The sequence below is a fragment of the Anguilla rostrata genome, chromosome 9 (genome assembly GCF_018555375.3).
Source record: "Anguilla rostrata isolate EN2019 chromosome 9, ASM1855537v3, whole genome shotgun sequence".
In the NCBI taxonomy this organism is placed as follows: domain Eukaryota; kingdom Metazoa; phylum Chordata; class Actinopteri; order Anguilliformes; family Anguillidae; genus Anguilla; species Anguilla rostrata.
Window position 1 is genome coordinate 20,176,892 of NC_057941.1, and position 25,933 is coordinate 20,202,824.

The following is a 25,933-nucleotide window of genomic DNA, read 5'->3' on the forward strand; positions in this document are numbered from 1 at the left end:
ACTATCAATGGCTGCTTTGGATAACAGAGCTCAAAGCATATTCTATTCTTTCAAAAGGTCTTTATTAAGTGTAAAATAAATAAAAATACTGAATAAATCTGGATAAACAATGGACACTCCATCAAATGATGTGGCTAATTTGTTTGCACTGTACAATTTCATTCAACAAAGCACAACACAAGCAAAATAAAATGCATAGAAACGCTTCACATTTACAGAAACGTCGCATCAATATACTCCCATACAAGCATATTTATTTTCTTCAGGCAAAATTTTCGGCTAGCTAGTTCAGAACATTGTTTTACGCAGTTCATTGCCACTCTCATTTTGTGTCCAAATATATTTCCACTTAAAAACAAATGTAAACCTGTCAGAATGAAGGTCAAATTAGTATACATCCAAGCCTGATAAACATGGCACAACTTCCCTCAACTCATTAGACTAACAAATAAGCATAGTCGATTCTATACATTTAGTTTCAACTAACGTCATCAAAGCAAATCAGCAGTGAAGGCACGGGATGCGAGAATTCTGTTATTTAAAAATCTGTAGAATGTGGAAAGGCTTGTTCGCATTCAGAACTGAAGCAAAAAAAACAAAAACTTGAGAATAGCATTGGTTTTCACAAGGGATTCCTGAATCAGTAAAAAAAAATAAAAATAAAATACAGCCGTCAATACAGCCATTTTTGTTTTTTTCCCCAATTACAATCACACTACAACGCGCTGTGACTTTGGCTGTGGGGTTCTTTGGCGGGGCCCGTTCACTTCCTGGGAGAGAGTGCGTGCGCCGATGCGATCTTCCTGGCAGAGGCCCGGTGACTGAGGTATCCCTCCCTGAGCTCGCAGCTGAACAAGACCGACTGCAGCGCGTGGGCGTAAGCTGGCAGGGGGGGAACAAAAAAAACCAGACACCGTCAACAACGAATCAGACCGCAGTATCTCAACTGAGCCGACAGCGACAGGTAACCTTCCATGCGCTGACGACCGAGTGCACGCCAGGACAGAAAAAAGGGCCAAAAGCAGCCTTCGACACCTTTGACGTGAGAAACACCAGAGAGTAATGCATTACAGGCGACTGGTAAGAGGCAGCACGCTCGGCCCAAGAGATCTCGCAGCTCGCTGTGAATTACTTCTGGCACTGGGCTATTCTAAGGGTGCAAGGGAACACAATTTAACAATTATGAGCTACAATCCCTAGTATTGTGCACATGATGTAGTAGATTGAATTCAGAAAAAAGTAACAATGTGCAGAAGAGCAGAACAGACTAAATGTGATTGCAGAGAAAGGGAGAGCCTTTGCACTGAATGCATTTAATATAGTTGAATTGTTTAACATTGTTTATATTATATATACACTATATAATTTAATATTTATTAATGAGTGTTTTTTTAGCTGATTAATAGGAAGAATTTGCAAATAAGGGTCAGTAAGGGTATTTTCTTGCATAATATTTGCCGGCAATGTTACCATGTGCCTTACAATTCTGTGTTTAAAAATACTTGCTTATTGTCATTCACTCATTCATTACAATCACTTGGCAGATACTCTCATCCTCAGTGACGTACAGTACTGGAGAACATCAGTGTTATTCTCAGGAATACAAAAATGAGATATCACCAAGAAGGCGAGGAGGCCCATATATAATCAATAAGTGTAATGTTAACCTAACAAACAATTATATTGTAACTAAAGAATATACCAGTAGATAGAGAACCTATTTTCAAACAGCTACAGCTATAACATCAAAAACAAAAATCCAAAGAAAGAAAAAAAGAAAGGTTATCTAAAGGGGGTCAGGGCAGCAATGGTGCAATCTGAAGAGGCAGATCTTCAGCCTTCATCGAAAGGGCCAATAAAGCACTTTTAAATTTTGAGTAAATTTTTGGAACTGAGAGAGTCCTGTGCTCTCTGTAGGAGGGGCCTGCCTCTCCTGTACCTTTGGGGTTGTTGTAGAAGACACAGTTGTTTGCACAGGTCTCCGGGTGCGAGTCCCAGAAGCTGTCGCCACAGCAACAGAGGGGGGGCAACTCCACCTTCTCCAGCGCCATCCGCTGCTCCATCTGCACCCGCAGAGCCTCGACGAACCTGCCCCAGGACAGACGCGGTTAGCCCCGCCAACCAGATTCCTCACAACCGCCAACCATGGCCAGTGCAGCAGGGTAGTTCAGCTTGTATCCAATCAACTCCCCTTAACTGGTTTATTGCATAGTATGAATCCGGCTTGATTTTGAGTCCATTGACTACTCATTCCTGATATCTGCATTCTCTGGTTTTAAGATACAACAGCCCCAAGCTAACTGCGTCTTATTTACTGTTCCTACAAGCAGAAAATGCCAACAGGTCTATGCCCTTGTCAGCAGGGGAATTTGCAACTTCCCCTTGAGGGACATAGTCTCTGTTTTATTAAGCTTCATTACTGCTTACTGTAATGCAACAACAGAGTAATAAACATTACAAGATTAGAAACATGCCATACAGTAAAAACAAAGCCCAGTTTCCAGTAAAGGATGACACTACATACTGCGGTATTAAGTTATTTGGGCTAATGTAACCCAGCCATTATGACACAACACTTCCAAGAAGTGCTGTGACTACCCTGCGTAATGCTCCTGCATTAAAGACGTGTGGTGAAACGTGACTCTGGGAAACGCGGTCTAGTTACGGGGCGTCTGCAGGAAGTGACACGCGGCGCATCAGGTGCACCTTGTGGCCTCTCTGTCCTTCCGTGCTCTCCTCTTCCTCTCGGTCTCCTCCGCCGACTCCATTTCCCTCGTCCTCAATTCTTCCACGTTTCGGTGCTCCCTCTCAGCCATCTCCATTCTTTCTTCATTCAGATTCTTCAAGCTCTCTATCCTTCTCTCCTCCTCTGTCCTCTGCTGCTCTTTCTCAGCCTTTATCCTGTTAAAACAACAGCAGTAAAAGCCTAATTAAGTGTGTGCAAATGACTACATTCAAACTAAAAATTCAAACTAAAAGCATAGAAATTACTTTGCTCACTTTATTTACCTTTTTCACTCTTTAAAATGCCTTAAGATGCGAAACATTTTATATTCATATCATGTATTAGAAAGAAAACATTTCTAAATATAGACACCGTTCACTTTCACACTTACTGCACTTTCAGCAGCTAATCTCGGTCATGACTTCTCATTGCTTTATGGCCAGCTCAATCTCACTTTCATCATCTTTCACATAGCTATGAAGCAACTAGACATAAATACGCAATTTATTCTCATTTCCTGTCTGGGCTGCAGTTGCATTCGGGTTTATAAAATGTATACAGATCAGCTAGATCGTGTAAGAAGAACCCATACTAGGAAGTGTGCAGCTGCTATGGCAACAGCAAATTCCATTTCCAGGTAGAAGACACAGCGGTAAGTCAACAAAAATGAACAACGAACAAGCAGATAAGATAAATGAACTAGATTAATGCTTCAAAGTCGAAAGTGAGGCCAAGCCACAGTAACTGGGGGGGGGAGGGGGGGGGTATGGGAACAGGTTGAGAGTGAAACTGTAAATGACGTGGCGTGCTTCTAGTACAGATGAGGAAGTGAGAGGCGCTGCCGGTTGAACGTCACCTAGCGATCCTCTTCAGATGCTTCCTGTGACGACAAAGCTCCTTAACCTGCTCTCTCTCGATGTCCATGAAGAGGCGCCGGTACATCAGGAACTGAGACTGGCGCTACGAAGGGACCAAACGGCAAAAGGAAACCTTTAACACCGAGGACATATTCCTTACGGATGTTCAAAACTACAGGAAAGCTCTGCCTCGATATGGAGAGGATATTTTTTTATTGAGCAATCATTTTCTAGGGATAGATACAAACTGATATAGATACATTGTTCTAAACAGCAATCTGATGCATTATCATAGCATTCACAACTAGGTTCTATAAATAGCTTTAAAACGAGCTATTCTATAGTCAAGTGATAATGGGTACAGACTGGCAGTAGACTTAAACAGTAAAGCTGCTTTGTGAATGATACATTATAATTGTCATTATCAATAATGCTTTGACCAACCTCATCTACACCGCAAATCTAAAGGAAAAAATGTGCAAGCTATGACTGGAAACATGGCACATAGTGTATTAGTTATTAGAGTGGTACCTGACACATCGGTCCACGGTATCAGGTTACAAGTATGTATACGTGTCTGTAAACACAGTAACAGACAAATCTGTGCAGCTCAGAAGAGCTGTTAGGAATCAGATCCTTTTGCAGTGACCCGCCCAAAACATCATGACAGAGCTTGTTCATGTGTGTGCATGTACCTTTCTATGTGGGTGTAAGTCTTGTGTGTGTGTGTGTGTGCGCACACGTGTGTGTGTGTGCGTATACCTGTCTCTTCAGCTCCTCCTGGTCCTCCCCAGGCCACAGTATCTGGGAGGCCCTGTAGTCAGTGCCGAACCCGGGACTGGGGCCTGTGGGGTACGGCTCTCTGAGCAGCCTCTCGCACACCTGTAGTGGACACGCAGGGACACACAAGCTCATCATAGGTTCCTCAGCTCCAGCCTCATTAGTGGAGAGAACGCACACTGTGTACAGTACAGTCAATTGATCTGGGCACTTGCCAGAAATATAGAGATATTTAAATAAATGAGCTGTTAAAATTTGCTGGGGAATTCATGTGTAAACAAAAGCACTGCCATTTTAATGACAGACAGCTGACTTGAGTCATTCAATTGTATAGTTTGGTAGTATCCTTAAGGAGTGCCAAGAAGTCACTGAATTCAGGGAATTCTACCGACAAGGCACAGTAGTTCAGAATGACTAATTCAATTTTAGCTGATGGACTACAATTCCCTTGTAGCGCTGCAGTACAGTGTTGCAGGGCACAGTGTACAGCACGGCGCTGTGACTGACCGGCCCACGTCGGAAGGTCGCCGCCCTGCCGTTTTGGCCCTCGGAAGAGGCAGGGCCCTCTAGGCCGAGCGGCCGGTCGTGCTGCCCAATCAGAGGGATCTCCTCGTCTTCCTCCGCCCCCTGGTCAGCCCTGGCCGATCCCTGCAGGCGAGACGTCGGTTTCTGTGTTGCGGGAGCGAGTGAACACAGAAAAGCGTTGATCACTGTCAGCATTTAACCAATAACTGAATTCCGAATTTCGATTTACATTTGAATTTGAAAGTCAAACTCATCCACACTCTCTGTTAGGCACAGTAGACAGAGGAGCACTGGGAGAGGGGCTGCATTTATATACTGATAATAAGTCACCAAGCGGGAGGCGACCCACTCACGTCTCTGGTTGGAGACACCTTCCAGAGACCCCCGGGCAGCTCGGACGCCTCCGCCCCGGGCGACACCGTCTGACAGGACGCCAGCCTGCGCCGCACCTGCTTAGTCACCTTGACGAGCTGAAAATGAAAAATACGCTTTTCATACACACAATACCAGGGGTTCCTGAAATAGCATCTGAGGACACGTACACATTGTACATTTTCATGTTGAGTACACCCAGTCCTAGGTAATATTGTTATCACTGTAATAATTAAATGTTGACATCACACTAAATAATTACACAAACTTGGGGTAGTCATTTCAGGGAGAACTGGGATTAAAACAGTTTGAGAGATAACATTACTACGTTTGCCTGGACAACTAGCCAGCAAAAAAAAAAAAAAAAAAACAAGACCAGATCAAAACATAGTATATGGCTGGACCGGCCGACCAATTCTGTAACTTCGTAACTTGGCCGACCAATGGTGTAACTTCATCACTCAGTCATAGACATTCACGTTTGTAGGGCTGGCCCCGCTGTTGTGTTGCAGTCCAGCCAAAACCTCTAGCCCAGATGACACTGTAAGAACTGCTCTTTTCTGTCCACTCCAGTTTAGGAGCCCGTGACTCAAAAGGTTTTGGCAGACATGGCAGTCATGTGGCAGTATGACGAAGCGTTAAAAGAGTGGGGCTTGTGATTTAATAGCAACAGTTTCCAGGTGGAGCGCTTCCATTGTACCCTGAAGCAAGGCACGTGACATCATAAATCCTCAGCAATTATCCAACACTACGAACACAGACAAGGAAAAAAACAAGCACTGTATGCTGTGTAAATAGCCCTGGACTAGGGTGTGTCCCTAGTGAAGAAACAACCTTTCCTACAAAAAAAGAGAGCAAAAACAGACACTGCAGTGATCTACAGAGCATCAAACACAGAACAATATTCTTGCATGTTGGTTTTATTGCTAATTAAAAAAAGAAAAACTTTCTTCACCATCACTCGCATCTGATACATTACGCCCTTTTTATCCAGGCATGGAAACAGCATATACACAAATAGCAAATACTCAATGCATGACAGTTTGAGTCATTCCAGATTTTACTGGAAGCAGGTTGGTGTTCGGAGTGGAATCTGCTAGCAGGAGACTACCACACAGCGTCAGCAAAACCTGGCAGAGCTAAAAGTGTTTTGGACTGGGAATAGCATTTTTCCATGCCCAAATACACAGAAGCACATTTACAGAAAGAGATCAGCTACCTTTGTCGGAACAAAAGCAGTGCCTCACCAAAGATTCAAACCTGGAACCCTCTGCTAACCAGCCCGTTTCCTACACAAGTTCTTTTAACAGCAAGCATATTCAGATCAGCCTTAATATGCAAAGCCATAGTTTTGCATACGCTCTGCCCCTCACCTGGTGCGTGTGCTGCGTTCCAGCCTCATCTGCATCGCTGGGATCCAGCCCTTGGGCGCTGACCCAGCGCGAGCCGGGGCTGCAGATAGCTAGCTCCCCCTGTGGCCCGGAGGGGAACACGTTCTTCCTGGGCGTGAGCCGCCGTGCGGCAGTACTGGACTGCTGCAGCACCCTGCCCTCCTCCTCCACCTGTGCAAAAACAAAACAAGCACCTCACTGCCCGCCCCTCAGACAAACCCTCACCTCTCCACATTCCTGAAACCGCACACCACCTCACTACCACATTCCACAGAATGCTGCAAATGAGTAACAAACACACTCTACACCAGCTGTAACCTCATTTACATACACACTGAATTAGGAAGCACAAGGCAAAATCTTTTATTATTAATGTAACTCATCTTACTCTACAGATGTACACAGCAATGCATGACACACTTTCAAGCATTCCTGGTTTTACTTGAATCAAGCACACAATCATCACTGGAGAAGTGGGTTACAGAACTAATCCTTATGAGGGCAATAGATCTCAAGGCATAGGAATCCCTAAGCCAAGCGAGACAGTGAGTGTAACCCATGCAGGGTAAATGACCTTACTTGGTCCAGTAAAATACATATCTGGGATTAGATAACAGGCTCCCCGTTGGCTGCTTCCGCCTTATTGCAACAGCTTGTTTCTAATAAAGTCTGGAAGTCAGTTAAAACTGGCTTGCACTGGGAAAGTTGTTATTACTATTATAATTGAGCTTCGAAACTGATGTGTGTGCTCAGGACAATCAACAATCTGTCATCTGACACCCTGTGGTCCGATCCTTTATAAGTGTAATTTAGGCAGTTTACCCTGTGAAAGGGTACACCTGCTGCATCCTACTTAGCTCATAGGCTCCTATATCTTGAGATTCAATGCTCTCATGAGAATCAGTCTCTACTCCATTTATGAGCAGGCTGTGACCTTAGGGTTGTTTACAGAGACAACGGCATTGTGACGGTCATGGTTGCAGTAACACTGTTTTTCTCACCGTCTGATAGGACTTCTGCAACTGCTGTCTCTTCCGAACGCGGGCCTGTTGCGCCACGCGTTTGCGCACAGACTCCTGAAACCTGCGCAAACTCTCCTCCTTCTCCCTACACAGCGCATCCTCATGTTCCTCCGTCAGAACTGCGCGGAGCTGCCACACATACACACACACACACACACACGGACCGTTAATATAATTAGCCAACAACACTTACTGACAGCTTGTCTTAATATCTAATGTTCTAATGTAAAAACCTGTCCATTTCTACAATTGAAACAATTGGCTAGTAAAACAAAAACAATATATTAAAAAAAACACTAATAAAATTACACCTGTAATACAAGGTCGGGATTAGCTAAATTTGACGGCATGCTTTAGAACAGATAGCTATGTAACTAGCCAATTACCTAATTAAATTAGGTATCGATACAATATTTCATCGTAGCCAATGAATTGTTACTGCTACTGCAATTAGCTAGGTAAATGTTCTCTGGGGGAAAAAAAACAATGTGCTATGCTGATATGATAGTTATAACTAGGCAAAACTAGAAACAAAAAAGGAGTACAAGAGAATGGGAACCTAAACTTGAGAATACTTGAATTGCGACCGCGAGATCTAACAAGCTCTACAGTCACATAACAAATTTTAGTAAGGCTACAGTATCAGTAACAGTTACTACTCACAGAAGGATGCACCTGGCAGTCCTGTCCGCTTTCCACCCAGGCACCTACCGGCATCACAGCCTGGTTCCTCTCGGCTAAAACTTTATAGTCAACTACTAGTCTCAGGTTTTTGGGTTTAATCGGTCGAACCGGTATGGGCTTGCTTCCACGTGCAGCCTGTTGAGCCATTTCTTTGCTCGTGCTCTTTGCATGATCCTTTCTTCGACTCATAGTTTTCGCAAACTATGCATCGCATAACTTAATTTACTGTCTAGCTATCCAGCTGGCTAACTACAGAGCCATTAGCTAATGTACTGTCTAACGTTAGCTAATTTAAGTTTATTCCTCGCTAGACTATTGCTTAAACTGGTCCGCGATAGGTTACAGCTAGCTAGGCCTGTAACCTCCCCAACACAACATTCGGCTTGCATAAATTATAATTGTTCTAAATTAAAATTAACTTTTCATTTACTGGTACATGTAACTGCTACAAGACCTAACTATCCCTGCATTTCACCTAACTGCCATTTCAAAAGTTTGTTGATAATGACGCTGCGTCTTCGCAACGGCTTTGGACCCGCCTACTACCAGTATACTGTTTTTATAAATCGCTAAATGAGATGCCAATCAAGTGAAGGCTTGCATTGACCACGCCTACGGTGTCGTTTAAAATGCGTTCCACAAGGAAACTCCCTACAGCATCATTAGTTCCGGGAAATGGGCAAGGAATTGTGTTCTTCTTTGCTTAAGTGTGAAGTTGAAATTTAAGTCAAAAATCGATTTATATAATATGTGGTATAGGTATAATTTTTCAATACTAAATATTTATATTTGTATAAAGTGAACTTACGTGTATAATTTTTTACTTTGTCTATAAATATAACTTATTAGCTAGTGTACATTAAGACTGCTGCTATAACCATCTTATACATTAATGTATGAGTAAGCTTTGTCCATTTAACTCCTTGACTCCGTCACAAAGCTTGTATTAAACAGAAATGCATCCGTTGAACAAAAGCTCATTTGTCCAATATGTGTGAATCAGCAAGCACATTCTCTTTGTGTGAGACAAGGGAACACTAGAGAATGCAATTTTAGACACAAAGGGACACTGTTATGTAAAGCATGGTCAGTGTTATGCCAGATAGGAATATGAAGTCTGTTCAGTTTTCCCCTTTATTGTGCAAATATAACACTGCTTATATGTTTGGAATGCAAGCACAGTATGATCTACAGTATCTATCTTCAATTTTATTATTTGAGCATGGAAAAAAGTAATGAGAAGAAAAAGAAGTGGAAGAATTGACACATCTTTTTTGAAAAAAAAGAGTTATGTTTCAACAGAGCACTGTAAACAAAAACGCTGTTCTTTTCACCTATCCAATTTAGATACATCATAAGATCTGACATGCAATCATGTTTCAATCAGTTTATGAAAATCATAATAAGAATCTCTGCATGTACGAATCTGTTTCTTTTTTTGTATTGATTTGGTACTGTTGCTCTCATTTCCCCATTTGCGGAGTCAGTGAACATGTACACCTCGTATAAATAACCTCACAAAGCACTGGGCCCCAAAAATCCACAACAACCACAGCATTAAAGTCACCTCCATGGTTTCCTTTGTTTTTATTGTGTTTTCTTTGAACATTTACATGCTTGTTTTCTGTGTTTTCTTTTTCTACATAACTCTTTACATCACAATAATAGATGCATCATCATTGAAAATGTTCAAGCTACAGCACAGTACATTAGTTGTATTAAAAAGGACGAAAACAAGAAATATAGTGTATTTATATACAAATCATATACAATATATTTATACACATTTTCCTGAACACAAAGGCTCATACCATAAAAGGATTTGTTATGTAACATACTGTAATCTAAAAAATAATGTATAATGGATATCATTTTTCAATAACTTTTATGATATTGACTTGGGATTGTATTTTGTATTTTTTCAGAGAACCAGACTTTGCAGAAAACATGAACAATATGTTGGTTTGTCAAGATAATAAATACAAAATATAAAAAAATAGAAATACCATTAAATGGGTTTGGGCATGCAGTGCAGACTATGCAATATTTCAATGGGTTCAAAACTAATTTTCACATATTTGTGTACTGATAGTTTATATTATTCAGCAGATTGTTAGCCTGAAAAAGTGCCTTAGCTAAAAATATCATATTATGTAACTGGGATGGTTGGAACAGCATATTTTTCTTTTATTGCAAAAAACTGACATGAATCAAAACATGCATCTGAACAGGCTAAAATTTAGCAAGTACAGAAACTGTTGCAGAAACTGAGGGTGGAATTTATTTATGTAGATAGAAAGTGACCTATTTTTAATAAATCCTATTACAGATACAGCAAGGAAAAAATAAATTTCCATATGTTTCAAGAAAATCGTATGCGGTAGTCTTGGTCCAGTTCAAAGTCACAGGACCAATTGGAAGAGAGCACTTTTTGTACAATTAGCCCCTCCCATTCAGCTGAACAGAGGGGTTTAAACAATAATATATAGAATGTATATATAGACAGGTCTGAGACTGAAACACACCTGCTGCAGAAGTGATAGTGTCTGAATTTATTGTTCCTAAAGTAAACTTATCAAACAATCAAAAAAAAACAGGTACATACATACATTTCACATTAACACCAGAAAATATTTGTTTCACACACAGATTAATTTATTGTGTAGAATAACATTCTGGGATGTGTAGTGGAGTCAGATACCCTGGGATCCTTTAAAATTAATTTTGACATTAGATTACAGCCAAATGAACAAGGGCAGCTGCTTCTCATCCTTACAGTTTCACTCTTACCCATCTATCAGCAACATTTCAAGAAGAATGAGGAACATTCCAGTTACATTCCCATTTGGTGAGTTATCATTTCTCAAGTAGTCTTAAAAAGTATTTTATTGTTCCGTAAAATCACAAAAAAAAAAAAAAATCATAAATGTGTCATTTCCCTATATTGGTAAAATCGCCTGATAATTATTATTTAGTTATTTCAAAAACATTATGGGTACTTGTTCTTTCTACAATGTTTATAATGTTCTGAATTGAGATACTGAAGTGCCATATTTCTTTTTTGTTGGAAAAAACATACAGAATAAAATGAATATGTATAACAATAAATCATTCAATTTCTCCTTTAATTGAAACAACAGAACTGAATAGCATTCTAAATGTTCCTGCAATTGTTTTTCTTGTGTCAAATGATGTTGAAGGAATATCTAGGAAGCCAGTTAAATACATCATAACATTTACATTGATATTCCGGGAATGTTCTTGGAACCATAAATTGGCTTTATGCACATTTGTGAACAGTCAAACAGAAATGCAGGAGGACATGTTTCTGCAGTGCCACTGGACGAGGGGCCTATGGGAAATGGAGTTTGATGAAAGGTAAGGGCAGAACATCAGAGGGTAGTTAGGTCTGCGTCTGGGAAGCGCTTTCTAAGGAGGGGGCTGGTTCATCCGTTTGGTGGACCGTGGGCACACCCACTGGCAAGCGGGGCACACGACCTGAACCACGGGGGTGAGGGGGGGAGGTAGCGGAGTGGCCGTGGGACTTGTGATGGAGGGAAGGCGGGGAGCTGGCTGGGGTTCGGGGGTACCTGCGGGAGGAGCGGGCTGGGGGGTCTGGGGAACATGAGGAAGGGGGCAGAGAGCTGATGTAGCTCGGTGGGCTGCTGGGCTCCGAGGGGCTGCGAGAGTTACACGGTGACCCATTCTCCCTCTCGGGGGAATCCTACAACAGCGCAACAAATACAATGCTCAGTGCTCATGTTTTCAGTGCCACATAGTCAGATGAATGATCACATTTTCTTTGGAGCATAAGTAACTTTTAAAACATTTTGATGCATTATTTTCTAATATGCCACTTTCACTCAAGACGGTTTTGGAGCATATATGTTTATTCTGTTTCACTGCCACCCACTCACTCCAGTCTCAATCTCCCTTTTGGCCATAGTCACATATTTCATAATACATTCGAAAAAAAACTGTTTCGTATTCTCAGTGGCAATATATACAACTTAAATTATGTTCTTTCTTGCTTTATAATGATTGCTTTGTCAAGAGAACCAGATAAGATAAATACACAAAAAGCTCACCTGTTCCTTGAGGACGTACAGGGCCACTGGGTTCCTCCGTTCATGATCTGTCATTTTTGGTACAACATCAACTGTGTGAAGCAAGCAGCAAGCAGAGTTGGCTGTAGCATGTCATGTGCTTATGCATCTGAAAATATACTGACGTAGCTTGTGCATGAAATATTAAATAAATGCAATATTAATTGGAAAATACAAGGAATGTATGTCAAAATATGTAGCATATATTAAAATGCATCTGTTTTTGCCACTGTTTGGAATAAAATTAACATATTCTGCATCATCACAATATTCAAATTTTGTTTTTCAAAATATATAGGCTATTGTTTTTAGTATATAATAAATACGTACACTATATGACTTAAAGTATATGGATACCTCTTGTTCTGGGGCTGTTTTTCATGGTTTGGGCTAGGCCCCTTAGTTCCAGTGCAGGAAATCTTAATGCAATGACATTCTAGATGATTCTGTGCTTCCAACTTTTGCTTCCAACCTGGGCACGCAGCGAGGTCCATACAGAAAAGGTTTTTTTCAGGAATGGTGTGGAAGACCTTGACTGGCCTGCACAGAGCCCTGACCTCATCCAACACCTTTGGGATGAATTGGAAAGCCAACTGCGAGCCAGGCCTAATTGGCCAATCAGTGCCCAACCTCACTAATACTCTTCTGGCTGACTGAAAGCAAATCCCTGCAGCAATTCGCCAACATCTAGTATAAAGCCTTCCCAGGAGAATAGAGGTACACAACTGTATATATAATGTTTGTACTAAGTAGACAGGAATAGCAGATATAACATGACCGTAAGTTTCACTGGTAATTGCGCCATGATGTTTGAGCTTTGAACTTTGAGCTGGATGAACAGTTGCAACCATTGGTCTTGTTTGCCACTCACCCTCATGCTTGGCTTCATTATGGCATGGACTCTCTGAGGAACTCTGCATGTCTCTCTGGCGTTTTTTTCTGATACAAAAAAGGCAAATCATGCAATTCTCTCTGTTATTCACCCATGCATTTGTGCATTTATATTGTGTTTCTCGCAGTGTGGTTTTGCAATCATTTACACAAGTTTGTGGACTGCTCTTGACTATACTAAACATTTTCAGTGGAAAGAACACATTTGTGAATATCATTTCAGTTTCATCATCTATGATTTGATAGGATGATACTTCGTTACCTGATTACACAGAAATGCAGCACAGTTTCACATACAGTACAATAGTTGCAAACATGAAAGACAGATACATTCACACAAAATATAGGCAATATATCCACAGAAATGCCGCCTAGATCAAATTGAAATCATATTGTTGGGCCTCAAATTCTGTTCAGCATATGAATGGATTCTGGAATGAATGAGCACTCAAAACATATGTGTCTGTACTGTGGGACAGTACATCACCTTCATGATGGCATAAGCTGAGACTGAATGTAACACTTGGGAGGTGTCATCACTGATATTATCTGCCAATCTCATCATTCTCTTACTGTTCTCCCTTTGAAATATCCACACCATCTTAATGCACATTTTAAGTAGCCTGAATAGCTTTGATTTGAATTATTCTAATATAGCTGCTATAGCTTACAAGTTTTCTATAGTTTTACCTCACTGTTGTTTTGGTGTTTCATGCTCAGTCTTTCCCAGTTTTCCTATTTCCTGTTTTTCTGTAAAGCGTCTTTGTGACTATATCTCTGTAGAAAAACACTATACAAATAAAACTGTATTGAAATTATTTATTTATTTATTTAACACAGCCAGAAAAATAACTCTGTGTGTGCTTATGTTTGTGTAGGAGGGAAAGTATCTACTGAAGGTACACTAACCCTGGACTGGAGCCACAATGTGCTGTCAATCATTAAGCTGTGACACATGTGTAGCTTCAAATTGGTGAGTAACTGTGACAACCAGGCAGCCAAAACCGAGGGGAGCATTCCAATCGCTTATGTTTTACCTCCTTGCTTCCTTTCCTTGTGTCGTTTTCTAGTATGGAAGGCCAAATGGGTCAAAAATATGTGAAAGTAACATCTGGGGCTCATTCCAATAACTTATTTTATTTGTCCTTGTCACCTAGGTCCTCGACTGAACTGGAAATTGATCAAGGTTCGCCATCTTTAAGGACTTTTTTTCATCTAATGTCTCCCATGTTCTGATTTGATAAGTTATTGGGTTATTAGGACAAGATTTTAATATCAGTCACTGGATCTCACACGCTTAGTACACGGCCCAGACTCACCCAAACTTCACGCCCATATAATGGTCTCCTCTTTTCCCTACTGTGCAGTCTCATGTTAGTACAACATGGCAGTGCCCAAAAACTACATTTCCGTGGTTTTAAAACACTGTTCACCAAGCCCATGGTAAGTCAATGGGTGAGGTCACAGGGACTTGGTCCATATTTTTTCTTCAGTCAGTGCCATACAACCTCAAATTTTTTCAAGTGAAAGAGTCTGCACCAGAGCAGACTCTGCAAGCTCATATGGCCCACAATTCACAGCAGACTTCCTGTTCGGTGAAAATCACGTTCATATTCATTACAGTATTATAAATAAAAAACACATACAGAATGGAAAAGATTTTGTATAAGTGTCAATTAACCCAGAAGTGTTTTGTTCTTTTGGATTTTACACAGTTTTATGACAAAGAAAAATTCTAGCACACAAAACTTGATATATTTATTGATATGTGTTATTGAAGGAATTAATTGATTGATTGATAATCCAAAAATGTAAAAGGAAACAGGTTGGGTGTGCAGACAAATCATCAGTTTAAAGGTAAGGTTACAGAAAAGGTTTGAAAGGGGTGAAGTGGATCTCAGTGCAAATGACCCTCGCCACTCTCACTCCCTCACACTTGCTAAATGCAAGTGTGTACTTGCTTTATTGGTATGTGCATCACATCCTCCCAAGTGAAGTTTACAAGTAAAGTGTATGAGGGTGGACCCAAAACTGGATTGCAACACATCCAAGGTCAGTCTTACTTTTTGGAGGGCTTCCAGCAGGCACAGACCGTCACCAGGGTGATGAGGAGGAAGATGCCCCCGGTGGTGAGGATGATGTAAAGTGAGCTCCGCCCTGCGGACAGTCGAAAGGAGGTTCAGCGCAATCAACACGGCCACACACCGAAAAGCAGGTGAATCGTACAAGACACACTTTTAAAAGACAACTCAGTATGGGTCCATGAGGGAACAAAAATACAGGGAAAAGTTCTGGCGAAATGTGCTTCAAATGTTTAATACTAGGGGACAATTTCCCCAACCACTTCTTTTTTTCCAGAACTCTTGAATGCACCAATAAATGAAGACTGCATTTAATGCAGTTGAGCTTTGTTGCTGAGTTGCTGATTTAAAATGCTGAGTAGAAAGACGAACTAGCACAACATCAACGGAGGACAGTCCTGTAACACTATGCGAAAACAGGTTACAGAATTAATCTGGACCTCTGGGTTGACAGAAACAACTCGGTAGGAAACAAGAAGAATGAAAAAAGAGTTCAGAAAAGAATAGAGATCTTGGTAAATGAACCAAATCTTTGGCACCAGCTGCCTAGTCTGAAGGTAGGGGTTGAATGGGGGCACTTTGGGCCTGTGTTTGTCTGTGTGAGCAGGGTGAGGGGGAGGGCTAGAGGAGAGAAAAAGGGTTCCATCCCTTTCTTTCAATTGGTCTCTCTCTCTCTCTCTCTCTCTCTCTCTCTCTCCACTGTATCAAAATACTGGGACAAACACTCTGTCTGGTCTTTGATGGACAAATTTTCACAAACATTCCTGTCTTTGTAAGGAGTGTCCCCACTCTACCTCACCCCATTGTCCCTAATTGCTTGATGAGGGCGTGCTTGAAGCTCAAAGAGATTTGTTTTTCTTTCCGTTAATGTGGACCAGCTACCAAGCGAGGCAGAGGTCCCACTGAACAAAGTATAAAAATGGTATGGGAGGAGTTCAATTATGAAGCAGAGAGTGTCCTGCATGCATAATATTTAATTTTTATTTTAAATCTCTGCAGGTGAAGTAACTGAATAATATGACCATTATTATAATGAAACAAACATACAAAATATTTTACAATCCATTTTCTAATTTAATTCCCTGATTCGATAATTATGCAGCTCACATATTCATAATTGTATTAAAGAGCTCTCTTACTTTTTATGTACTTACTGTGAACTTTATGACTACTACTACTTCTACTACTACTACTACTACTAATAATAATAATAATAATGACAATTCAGTAACCATTTATCACTGTTATCATAACCATCATCATTGTGACAGAGTGTGCGTGAGAATTCCATGCTCGCTAAGTGGAATGTATCCCTGTGGTCTGACAGCAAATGAAAGCCCTGCTCTGTTTCTCTGTGTGCTTGGGAGGGACAATGCAGCCTTTGTCTTCATTATGGGGGCACTGGAGTGTGTTTAAGCAGAGGAGCAGGAGGCAGGCATCAGTGGATGTTACGTACTGTACTCCTGTCCGCGTCTCACTGCTCTCCTTCTCTCTCCCTCTCTCTTTCTCTCTCTACACCTCTATTTTTCTCAGCTAATCGCATGGGTTGGCCTGATGGAACACAGTCTTTACGCGTACAGAGCGTGGAGTGGTTTTAGTATCTGTCGCACTTTGTTTTTCTCCAGACCAGGTGGTCAAACCTCCCTGGGCTTGGCCAGCCTCTACTCACAGGTGTGGTGGTGACTCCAGCTGTGTGCCCGTGTGCCCCTCCCCCCCCCCCACAATGTTTCAGTGCTGAGGCATCAATGGCCAGGCCAGAGGGCACAGGTAGCTAAATAAATAATACTGTAGGTTCTTCCTATTTAGATAAATGTGTTTGTTCTATCTATTCATTTTAAAACATGCCTATATGCACAGTACAGCACAGTCTTCTAGCACATTCAGTGAGCTCAGGGCATCTGGAGCTAAATGGAAAATCACCACTGTATAACAGAATCTACAGTCACCCACAGTCAAAGATATGTTGGCAGAACTCCTATTCAAATTCTAAACTGCATTACCATATCTTATCACCATGCTTTGTACAAAAACCGATTTAAGTCAATGATTTAAATGAAAAATATCCTTCAGGAGAAGACAGGACCCCAGAGGCCTCATTCATAAAATGTATAAACTTAAACATAATTGTAAGAGCATTTCCCAAGTTGTCCTTACACTTATAAGTTTTATATTTAAAATTTAAAATCAGTCCTTATTTGACAGTAATAAACGGGTGGGGCAGAGAAACTCCACTTACTGTAGACGGTGAGTTTGACGGGCGGACTCTTCATGCTGCTAATGGGGTTCTCCACCGAGCAGCTGTAGATGTCGTCGTCAGACATTAGCACCCGCACGATGGTCAGGATCTTATGGTCTGGAGACAGCTGCAGGCGCGAGTCATTGGCCAGCGGCTTCCCTCCCTTCAGCCAGCTGTAGATGGCCTTGGTCCCGTTTTCGTGGGAACAGTTGAGGGTGAAGTGCTCGCTCAGCTCTAGCACTGTGGAGGCCACCATGTGGACGTAGGGTCTAGACACCGGCTCTGTCGAAAAACATAGCAGGCACCTGTAAGGGAACCCTCACAACAGTTTGCCATAGTGTTTGCCATAGTTATGCTGCTTGTAGCAGTTCATGAGGATTCCAAGAACTAAGTGCAGGAAAAACAAGTAAATATGAAGTTCACTAGCTTCAACATGCTAGCCTTCTTATGAAGAGTGTAGACGATTGAAAAATTACAGTATTTGCCTTGTACGTACTTATTGATAGGTAGATCATGTCACCCTAAATAAAGACAAGTTCCAAAGCATTTTAATCTGAAGACTGAGGGCAATGGCCACAAAAAATTGATTGATTCCTGTGCTCAGTAAACATTTTTGGATGCATAATGATATTAATACTCTTAACAAATAAACAGATAAGGCGAACCAAGTGACTTTGGTATCCTGTCCTCTGCCGTCACCACGGCAATATCGTACCATCCACGGTGAGGTTGACGCTGCCCTCGCCGGTGAAGGTGTCATCGGTGATGGAGATCTCCACCTCGTAGGCCCCCTCGTCGGAGAGCTTGAGGTTGTGCAGGAGCAGGGTGCCGTTGTCGTAGATCAGGATGCGGTCGCGGTACTCCGGCCGCAGGTTCCCGATGATCTCCGAGCCGATGGACTGCACCACCGTCACGGGCTTGTCCCTCTTCAGCTGCCACTTGATGACGGGCTGGTCGGCGCTGGTACTGGAGTAGCGGACCGAGAGCAGGGCCTCCCCGCCCAGAGTGCCCCGAATCAGGGACCCTGGGCTGGTGATGTTCACGCCTTGGACACCGTCTGCAGGGAGCAGGCACGGTCAGAACTCGCAGTGTGATAGGAGAGCCGAGCTGCCATTTATTCTCTCCTGACCAATCAAAAGGATGTGGCTCTCCACAGCACAGTGGAGATCTGTGGAGATGTATAATCTATCGATAGCACAGGAGACTGTATTTTTCCCCCTTTTTAATGGTTCCTTCTATGAACCACAGCTGAAAATAAAATATTATGATCAGTTTGAAGCATAATGAAAAGATCTCAGGCTCTTGATCTTTTGATTGAACCTCTGATTCTTGCCGTAAAATGCGTTTTATACACCCACTGGGGAAAGACAAGCAATCTGAAGTAAAATGGTACAAACGATCATGCTGATAATAGCTTTTATTTACTGTGTTCCTCAACTGCTGAATAATGGTGAACTAAACCACCTCCAATGTGTAGAACCCTCCTGAATGATACACAGAAATTTTGTACTAGAATGCTTATCACAGTCAGTGCAGGAGGAGAAGGAGGGTTTTAAACACTTACGCAGGTTTTATGATTTCATGGGCAGAATGAGATAGCCAGGTTCAGAATGCCCAGAAAAAAGGGACAGATAAGACTTATGGCCTGAGGACATTAACATGACATTCAGCAGGAGTTAGTCTGTTAATATTTTCCTATTGTTCCAAACAGTTTAGTCTAACACATCCATGCACTGTATTGCACATAACACATTACGTCATTAGTATTTAGCAGATACTCTTATCTAAAGTGACAAACACAATTTCTTCTTAGTGCAATGAACAATACCACTCAATATATAGTGATGCAATTCAGTTTAGATTCAATGTTTAAAGGTACAATGACAATACCCTACCTGGGAATCAAACCTGCAACCTTTGGGCAGATCTCCAACCATTACAGGTCACTGCCACCCCATCTACCAACCCTTAATCTTTTTGATGGGGTTTACCATAGCTTTGCAGAGGGAAGACCAAATCCTAAGGTTGTTCTGATAGCATTACAATCACATTACATGTATCAAAAGCATTTATTCTCCATATTTATTCTCAGGTCTACTCTTCATTAATGCTAAAACACATTATCACAGTGTCTTGCAAAACACAACTAAATTTTATGTGTTGGCAGTGGAATTGCCAGTATATTTTCCATTGTGAGAGGAGGGATGAACAATTGTCTTAAGTACATTTATCTAAACTATTTTAATAAATAGATATGTTTAATTTCATACAGACGGACGGACGGATGGGTGGACGGACAGGCAGACAGACAGACAGACAGACAGATTGATAGATAGATACTGTAGCTGGATAGATAGATAGATAGATAGATAGATAGATAGATAGATTTAAGTCTTTTAACCATTTGACAAGGGTTACTTCAGCATACATAAAGAACATGACATTGTTTTACTTTTGGGCTCAACTATTTGTCAGAAACTATTAAGTTTTATTAATGTGCTCTGGGAGACAGCATTTTCAGATGGAAGCTAACCTGAGGCCATGATTCATACTTACAGTATCACAAAGAGTAAGGGGGTCTGTTTCTCGCGTTCTCAGTCTTGCCTTTCAGTCATTTCCCAGTTTGACTATTTACATCCATGCCTCTTCACTTCAGCCAATGCATGGTGATTAACTATATCAACGTTCATTGTGGATATGTCCTCCACTGCTCATCAGTTTGAACAGAGGGAAGAGGTAGTACACAGTGTGTACTGCATCCAAACTGGTGTCCTGTCCAATGGAAAACAGCCCGGCCTGGAGACGTAGCCACAATGCCAGCATTATATCAGCCACAAGAGGGACAAACACTACTGAATACTGTAACGTATATCCTGCCTGACCAGTCCAAGTCACTTCCTTGTTAGTATAGTTAGACAAGTCCAATGAGTTGGGGGTGAGAGAAAGAGGTGGACAGGGGCTAAAGGAAACCCTTGACAGTGAAGATTGCTGGCCGTCACCCAGGGCAGTGGTTCGAACCGATTGGCTGAGGAGATTCCCGCCCACCCTTGCCCTGGAGCCCGTGGTCTCCGGGGAGAGCCTTGCGGTGGCATTGCGCTGTCACCATGGCGACAATTTTTCAGGCAGTAGAGAGGCTTTGCCAGTGCTTTAGCACAATGGCCGTGATTGTTGGGGCCGATTTCCTCCCTGGCAGCCGGTGAAAAAGGGCGCACAGAGAGGCGCTGCCTCCTTTGTCACCGTGGAGAGCCAGAGAGACACAGGGTCCCACAGTGATTCTGCTGGAGGCAGCCCCTGAGACACCACTGTCATGGCCGCCGCCTACGGAGAGCTCATCTCCTACTCCCACCTTCAAGAACAGAAGGCATACCCCAACACCTAAATCCCCAAACTGGGTTTCCACTTTCTGCGACCCACCTTGTCTCTCCTCTTCTGCCCCTCACAGCCGAGCCCCCCCCCCCCACCACCCACGACCACATAACCCGAAGTACTATGACGTCATGGTTCTTGCTGGTATTAATGGAGGATTCTGGGCATCCCCTGGTACACAGGAAGTTAGTTTGAATGCTGCAGTTCCTGATTGCTGTTCCTGGGGTCACGACTTCCGCCAACCCTTCAAACAGACCTCCCCATACACAAGGCCAAGAGTGAAGTGTTCTCTTCCGCCATTCACGTGTCCACTGCTTTCCCATATTGAGCTGGCCAGCTGACATAACCATTCAGTCCATCTCAATGCATGCTAAACTTATCTCACTGGACTGCATCACCCTTTTTACAAGGCCTATTGTTCTATATATTATGTATTCTTGTGTTGAATTATTTTGAGGATTCATGTGGCTTAAATATACAACTGTCATTACTGCACATTACTCAAATCTACTAGAGCCACCATCCTATATTCCCCAGAGGAAGCATTCAAGAAGAAGAACATTTTGTGGTCATTGGCCCTGAATGGTCCCCATTTTTGTACAGTAAAATGGTGAAAAAAATAAACTAGTTAAAGTTTTGAACCAGGCACAGTTTTGTCCTTGTAAGGTATCTTGGAATATTCAGTTAAAAACATCCATTATGGTTATCATGTTGAAATACTGAAGTTCCTCAGTAGTTCTGTGTTCAGATTACATGCTCAAATTGAATGATATTTGTGAAACAAACATATCCAAGTCTGCTCGATTAATAAAATAGTCTGCCTTATTTTTTCTGAACCCATACAGTCATTAATAATGTACTTGACCTCTGCTCCATTTTGATTGGCTGCCAAATGACACTGCTAAACAATAGATTTATTCTTTCACATTAATAAGTTGGCTGGTTATTTTTGGCTCATCTATGGGAAAATTCCACATATTCGAAATGATCATGTGACAATGTCAGACCTTTGTTCTCTGCCTTCAAAGTTCGAAATACTTTGCATCCAAGCAGTTTCATCACTTATATGCGCATTCGCTTGGCAGATTTCCCTTCACATTGCTCATATCTCACATTAACCATTATTATAGCTTGATTTGAACAGTGTATCTACAGGTTAAAATCTTTTACACTAGAGCCGAAGTACTGGGATTCATTCTTGCAAATACTTTGTCAAAAATAAAATTCCATACATACAACTTGTAAGCTTATGATTCTTGAAATTTATGTATTATATTAACTATTTCCCAGCATTCGGTGTAGACAGATCAGTTTTCAGATCTATATATTGGTTATTCAGAATCATTTTTAATTTTAATTTTTTGCAAAAACTTCATATGCTATTAAAGACAGGTGACTATAAAGCCAGTGGTACACTGCAAAAAAACAAAACAAAACAAAAAAAATTCAACATCTTAATTGATGAAAACATTTTTGTATTTTAAAAATATTTATTTATAACTTATTTTTTTCTGCCCTGGAAATATGATGAATAAATGAGAGTATATAAAGAATTTCTTTAAAGTAGTGTATGCACATCTGAAAATAAATAGCACATCTGTGATGAAAATAGGTTTTCAGTAAATTTGAATGATGATAGTGACGAAACTGTTTTTTAATGCAAGTTTACAGCCCTGTTAGACCTGCATGTTATTGAATGATATAGCATCTCAATGGCTTTTGTTCCATCCTCTTATCCACATAAACGCAGGACTTCAGAACTATTTTCTATGAGTTTTCTCAACTCATTCCCTCATACAATAAATAACCTTTAAATAAGACTTTAAACTACACAACATAATTAAGAAGTACATAGTGATGCTCTGTTCAGGTATAAACACTCAAGACAAATGTTGTGCAAAGACAAATCCGTGCTATAGTGCTTTCAAAAGTTCTCAGCATGAACTGTAAGCTCAGCAGCGAAGAAGTCGGGCACACGCACATACACACAGAGCCAAACACATGCGAACACACACATGCCCACGCAAACACTCTCACTCCCTCCCACCCTGCACCGCATAGGCAGTTTGCAGTTGTTTGAAAAGTTGCAAAAAAAAGTTTTTTCCTTCAAAAACAAGTCCGTAGAAGTTCTCTTACCTGATAGAGAGAACAGGAGAAGGCACAATTTGAGCAAAAGTGCAGCGACAGGCAACGCTTTTGAGGAAGCCTCTCTCTCTGCCTTCATCTTGGGTCTAGCGCTGGGTTTCTCTCCCAGACAATTAGCATGATTTGTCCACTCAGGGCACGTCCCTGGAAACGCACAGCACAGCACAGTGCAGCTCCTGAGTCCTGGGGCCGGCCAACACTGGCTCTTTCACTCAGAACCCCGCAGTAAGAGAGCAGTGTGTGCCTGTGTGTGTGTGTGTCTGTGTGTCTGTGTGTGTGTGTGTGTGTGCATGTATGTGTGACTGTGTGTGTCTCTTTTGTGTGTCTGCGTGTGCCTGTGTTTGTGTGCGTAGACGTGTGCCACTGTGTGCATTTCTGTGGGTGAGTGTGCTTGTGCGTACCTCCATGCGTATGTGTGTCAAATTTCTGTCACACATTTCTAATAAAGATGTTATGGGGTAAGATTTTTAGTCATGTCTTAAAACCATACTATAAAATCTTTCTATCATTTACAGTTCAGTGGTTTTTAAGAAGTGATGGTCCACAGAGAAGTGGAAGTGAAAGTGAAAGTTTGAATTAATTTTTAAGTATTAAAATCACTTGTCAATTTGTCTCCACCCTAGGAAAATAACTCCACCCACACCTGAGCTCCTTCAGCTATTTAAGGAGTCCTATACCCATTGGGGGGGGGGGCATGTTGAGTACATGCTCTCATACTAATTTGCACTTTCCCAATAGAAAGAAACACTGCTTGCCAATAAATTAGAACAGTGCAAATGCAATCGCATTTACAACACAAGTGCAATAAATTAGAACAGGGCTCTGAGTTCATGGGGGGGGGGGGGGGGTTTGGGGGGTTATGGAAGGGAAGGGGCAGTGGCGGGGATAGGTTGGTGAAACAAGTGGAATTCCAAGCTAATCTCTAGCGCTCAGACTTTCCTTTTCTGGTTGAACTTTTGCATAGAAACCCATCAAATTAAGATGAACAGAATGGCCGGTGCTCATAAAGGCCCTCGAGATTCTACAAAGGAGGGTTCCACTCTGGACCCTCAGACATCATGACACTGCACCTACTTGTACTCTGCACAGCCTTCCTGCACTCTGTGGGGGGAGGGGGGCTGGGGGGCCATGAGGGCTCCCCTTCCCCAGCTCCCCAAGTAAAAAAAGAGAAGAACCTTGAGTGCAGAGAAAAGATGAGAAAAGCCATGGGAACCGTTACTGAGAAAATATATGCCCCGGCTCAGACAAAAGTAAGACATTCCCATTTGCTCTGACATTTTGACTCAGGATTAATGGCTGGAGACAAAGTTCACCGTGTGTGTGTGTGTGTGTGTGTGTGTGTGTGTGTGTGAGAGAGTTGTGGGGGGGGGGTCTGGGGGTAGCTAAAAGGAAAGGAATTTCCCTTTGTAGTTCAGCAGTTCTCATTTACATTTTTATATCCTGGCAAAGTCCATTATCTGTATCTGTCACGGTCAGAGGGACTGTGAACAAGACCCCACCATTCCTTCAGCAATGTCTGAACAGAGCAGCCCTTCTATGCATTTAAGTGGAGCAATAAGATTAACTGCCCTTGAGAATGACTTAAAAGGTAATTCACAACATTCACATTTGATCTTTCCTGTTTGATCTTTACAGATTTACATTACACTACATACAATGTACTAATGCATCTTGTGATATTCTATATCACACAATACCCTTCAAAACTGACACTGCTGATAATGACGAGCAAAAACGTAATAGAACATAGAAAAAAAACATAGAATAAATGGGGGAAATTAGCTATATTGTCTACTCCTGGAAAAAAAAGTTAAATTACATTATTTTTTCAAGGGTACCAATAATTTTCGAGAGCACTGTATATAGTTTCCTTTAAAGTTAGACTGTATATTTTAGCATTTATAAATTTATTTATTATTATTATTATTATTATTATTTTTTTTTTTAGCACAGACTGCCTCTGACTTGTCTGAAAAGACAACATAAGAACAGACAATAAAGGGCAAATAAGAATGGTGAACTGACTGCACGTGTTCAGAACAGTAGCACCCATTTAAGGTCTGCCGTTGAGCTGATACTACACAAGCCTCTCTTTGTTCGTTTTGCCAGCAGAGGGCGATATTTCACACAGACACAAGCCAAATTGTATATAAACTTTTAAAGCCTGTGATGTAATGTATATTCATATTTTTTGAAAAAGTAAAATAAAATAACATGCAGAAGAGAACAATATGCTCAACAGGGGTTACTTTAAAAATCTGCCAAAATATGATGCCACAGAAGAAAAAAAGACTATACGATATAAACCAATGCCGGCTTGTATTTTTACTGTGTTACAAAGCAGATTTCAAAACAACTGTTACAAAAATACTTATACTTTGCATCCTCCATCTCACCTGTGAGCAATGAGCATACGGTTAATATTTTAGTGTTTTTTTCTTCTCTCTATTGTTTGTTTTTTTTCTGTAAAGTGTCATTGTGTAGACGCTACTGTAAAACGCACCATATAAATACAACTTTATTTAACCTGCCAAACAAGCAAAAAACAAAAATCTAAGACCCTGTATAGCATCTAAGAAATAAAGCAGACATTACCACTTTCTTACATGTTATCCCATGGGTACATGGCGAATTCCTTAATTAAAACTCAAATAAATTATTAATTAAGGCAGTTAAAAGACATGCTGAGGATCTTATCTATGCACACAAATCTAGGGTGACATTGCGTCTCCTATTCCAGTAGGTTTTAAAG

At 41.4% G+C, this 25,933-nt stretch overlaps 2 protein-coding genes across 2 annotated transcripts; both read right to left on the reverse strand.

Annotated features, from left to right (window-relative positions):
* Positions 1–40: 40 nt before the first annotated feature.
* Positions 41–8,894, reverse strand: ccdc15 (coiled-coil domain containing 15). The gene is made up of 10 exons (XM_064350960.1): positions 8,336–8,894; positions 7,652–7,801; positions 6,633–6,821; positions 5,241–5,357; positions 4,870–5,031; positions 4,345–4,464; positions 3,582–3,685; positions 2,707–2,901; positions 1,940–2,088; positions 41–882 (listed from the first exon to the last, which is right to left on the reverse strand). The coding sequence occupies exons 1-10, from the start codon at positions 8,543–8,545 to the stop codon at positions 764–766; spliced, it is 1,515 nt and encodes a 504-aa protein (XP_064207030.1). The 5' UTR covers positions 8,546–8,894; the 3' UTR covers positions 41–763.
* A 1,890-nt stretch (positions 8,895–10,784) lies between these two features.
* hepacamb (hepatic and glial cell adhesion molecule b) lies at positions 10,785–23,402 on the reverse strand. Its single transcript, XM_064350965.1, has 7 exons — positions 23,173–23,402; positions 18,386–18,727; positions 17,671–17,952; positions 15,417–15,510; positions 13,334–13,401; positions 12,445–12,515; positions 10,785–12,080 (listed from the first exon to the last, which is right to left on the reverse strand). Exons 1-7 carry the CDS (start codon positions 23,258–23,260, stop codon positions 11,760–11,762), a joined length of 1,266 nt encoding a protein of 421 aa, XP_064207035.1. The 5' UTR covers positions 23,261–23,402; the 3' UTR covers positions 10,785–11,759.
* Between the last annotated feature and the right edge of the window lie 2,531 nt (positions 23,403–25,933).

Excerpts from the sequence above, each read along its gene's own strand:
- ccdc15 (XM_064350960.1), bottom strand. The coding sequence starts at position 8,545 with ATGAGTCGAAGAAAGGATCATGCAAAGAGCACGAGCAAAGAAATGGCT. Across the intron at positions 7,802-8,335 it reads ACTGCCAGGTGCATCCTTCT|CTCCGCGCAGTTCTGACGGA; the intron begins GTGAGTAGTAAC and ends TATGTGTGGCAG. Across the intron at positions 2,902-3,581 it reads CATCTGAAGAGGATCGCTAG|GATAAAGGCTGAGAAAGAGC; the intron begins GTGACGTTCAAC and ends TTGTTTTAACAG.
- hepacamb (XM_064350965.1), bottom strand. The coding sequence starts at position 23,260 with ATGAAGGCAGAGAGAGAGGCTTCCTCAAAAGCGTTGCCTGTCGCTGCA. Across the intron at positions 18,728-23,172 it reads TCTCCTGTTCTCTCTATCAG|ACGGTGTCCAAGGCGTGAAC; the intron begins GTAAGAGAACTT and ends TGCTCCCTGCAG. Across the intron at positions 15,511-17,670 it reads CGTCAAACTCACCGTCTACA|GGCGGAGCTCACTTTACATC; the intron begins GTAAGTGGAGTT and ends GACTGTCCGCAG.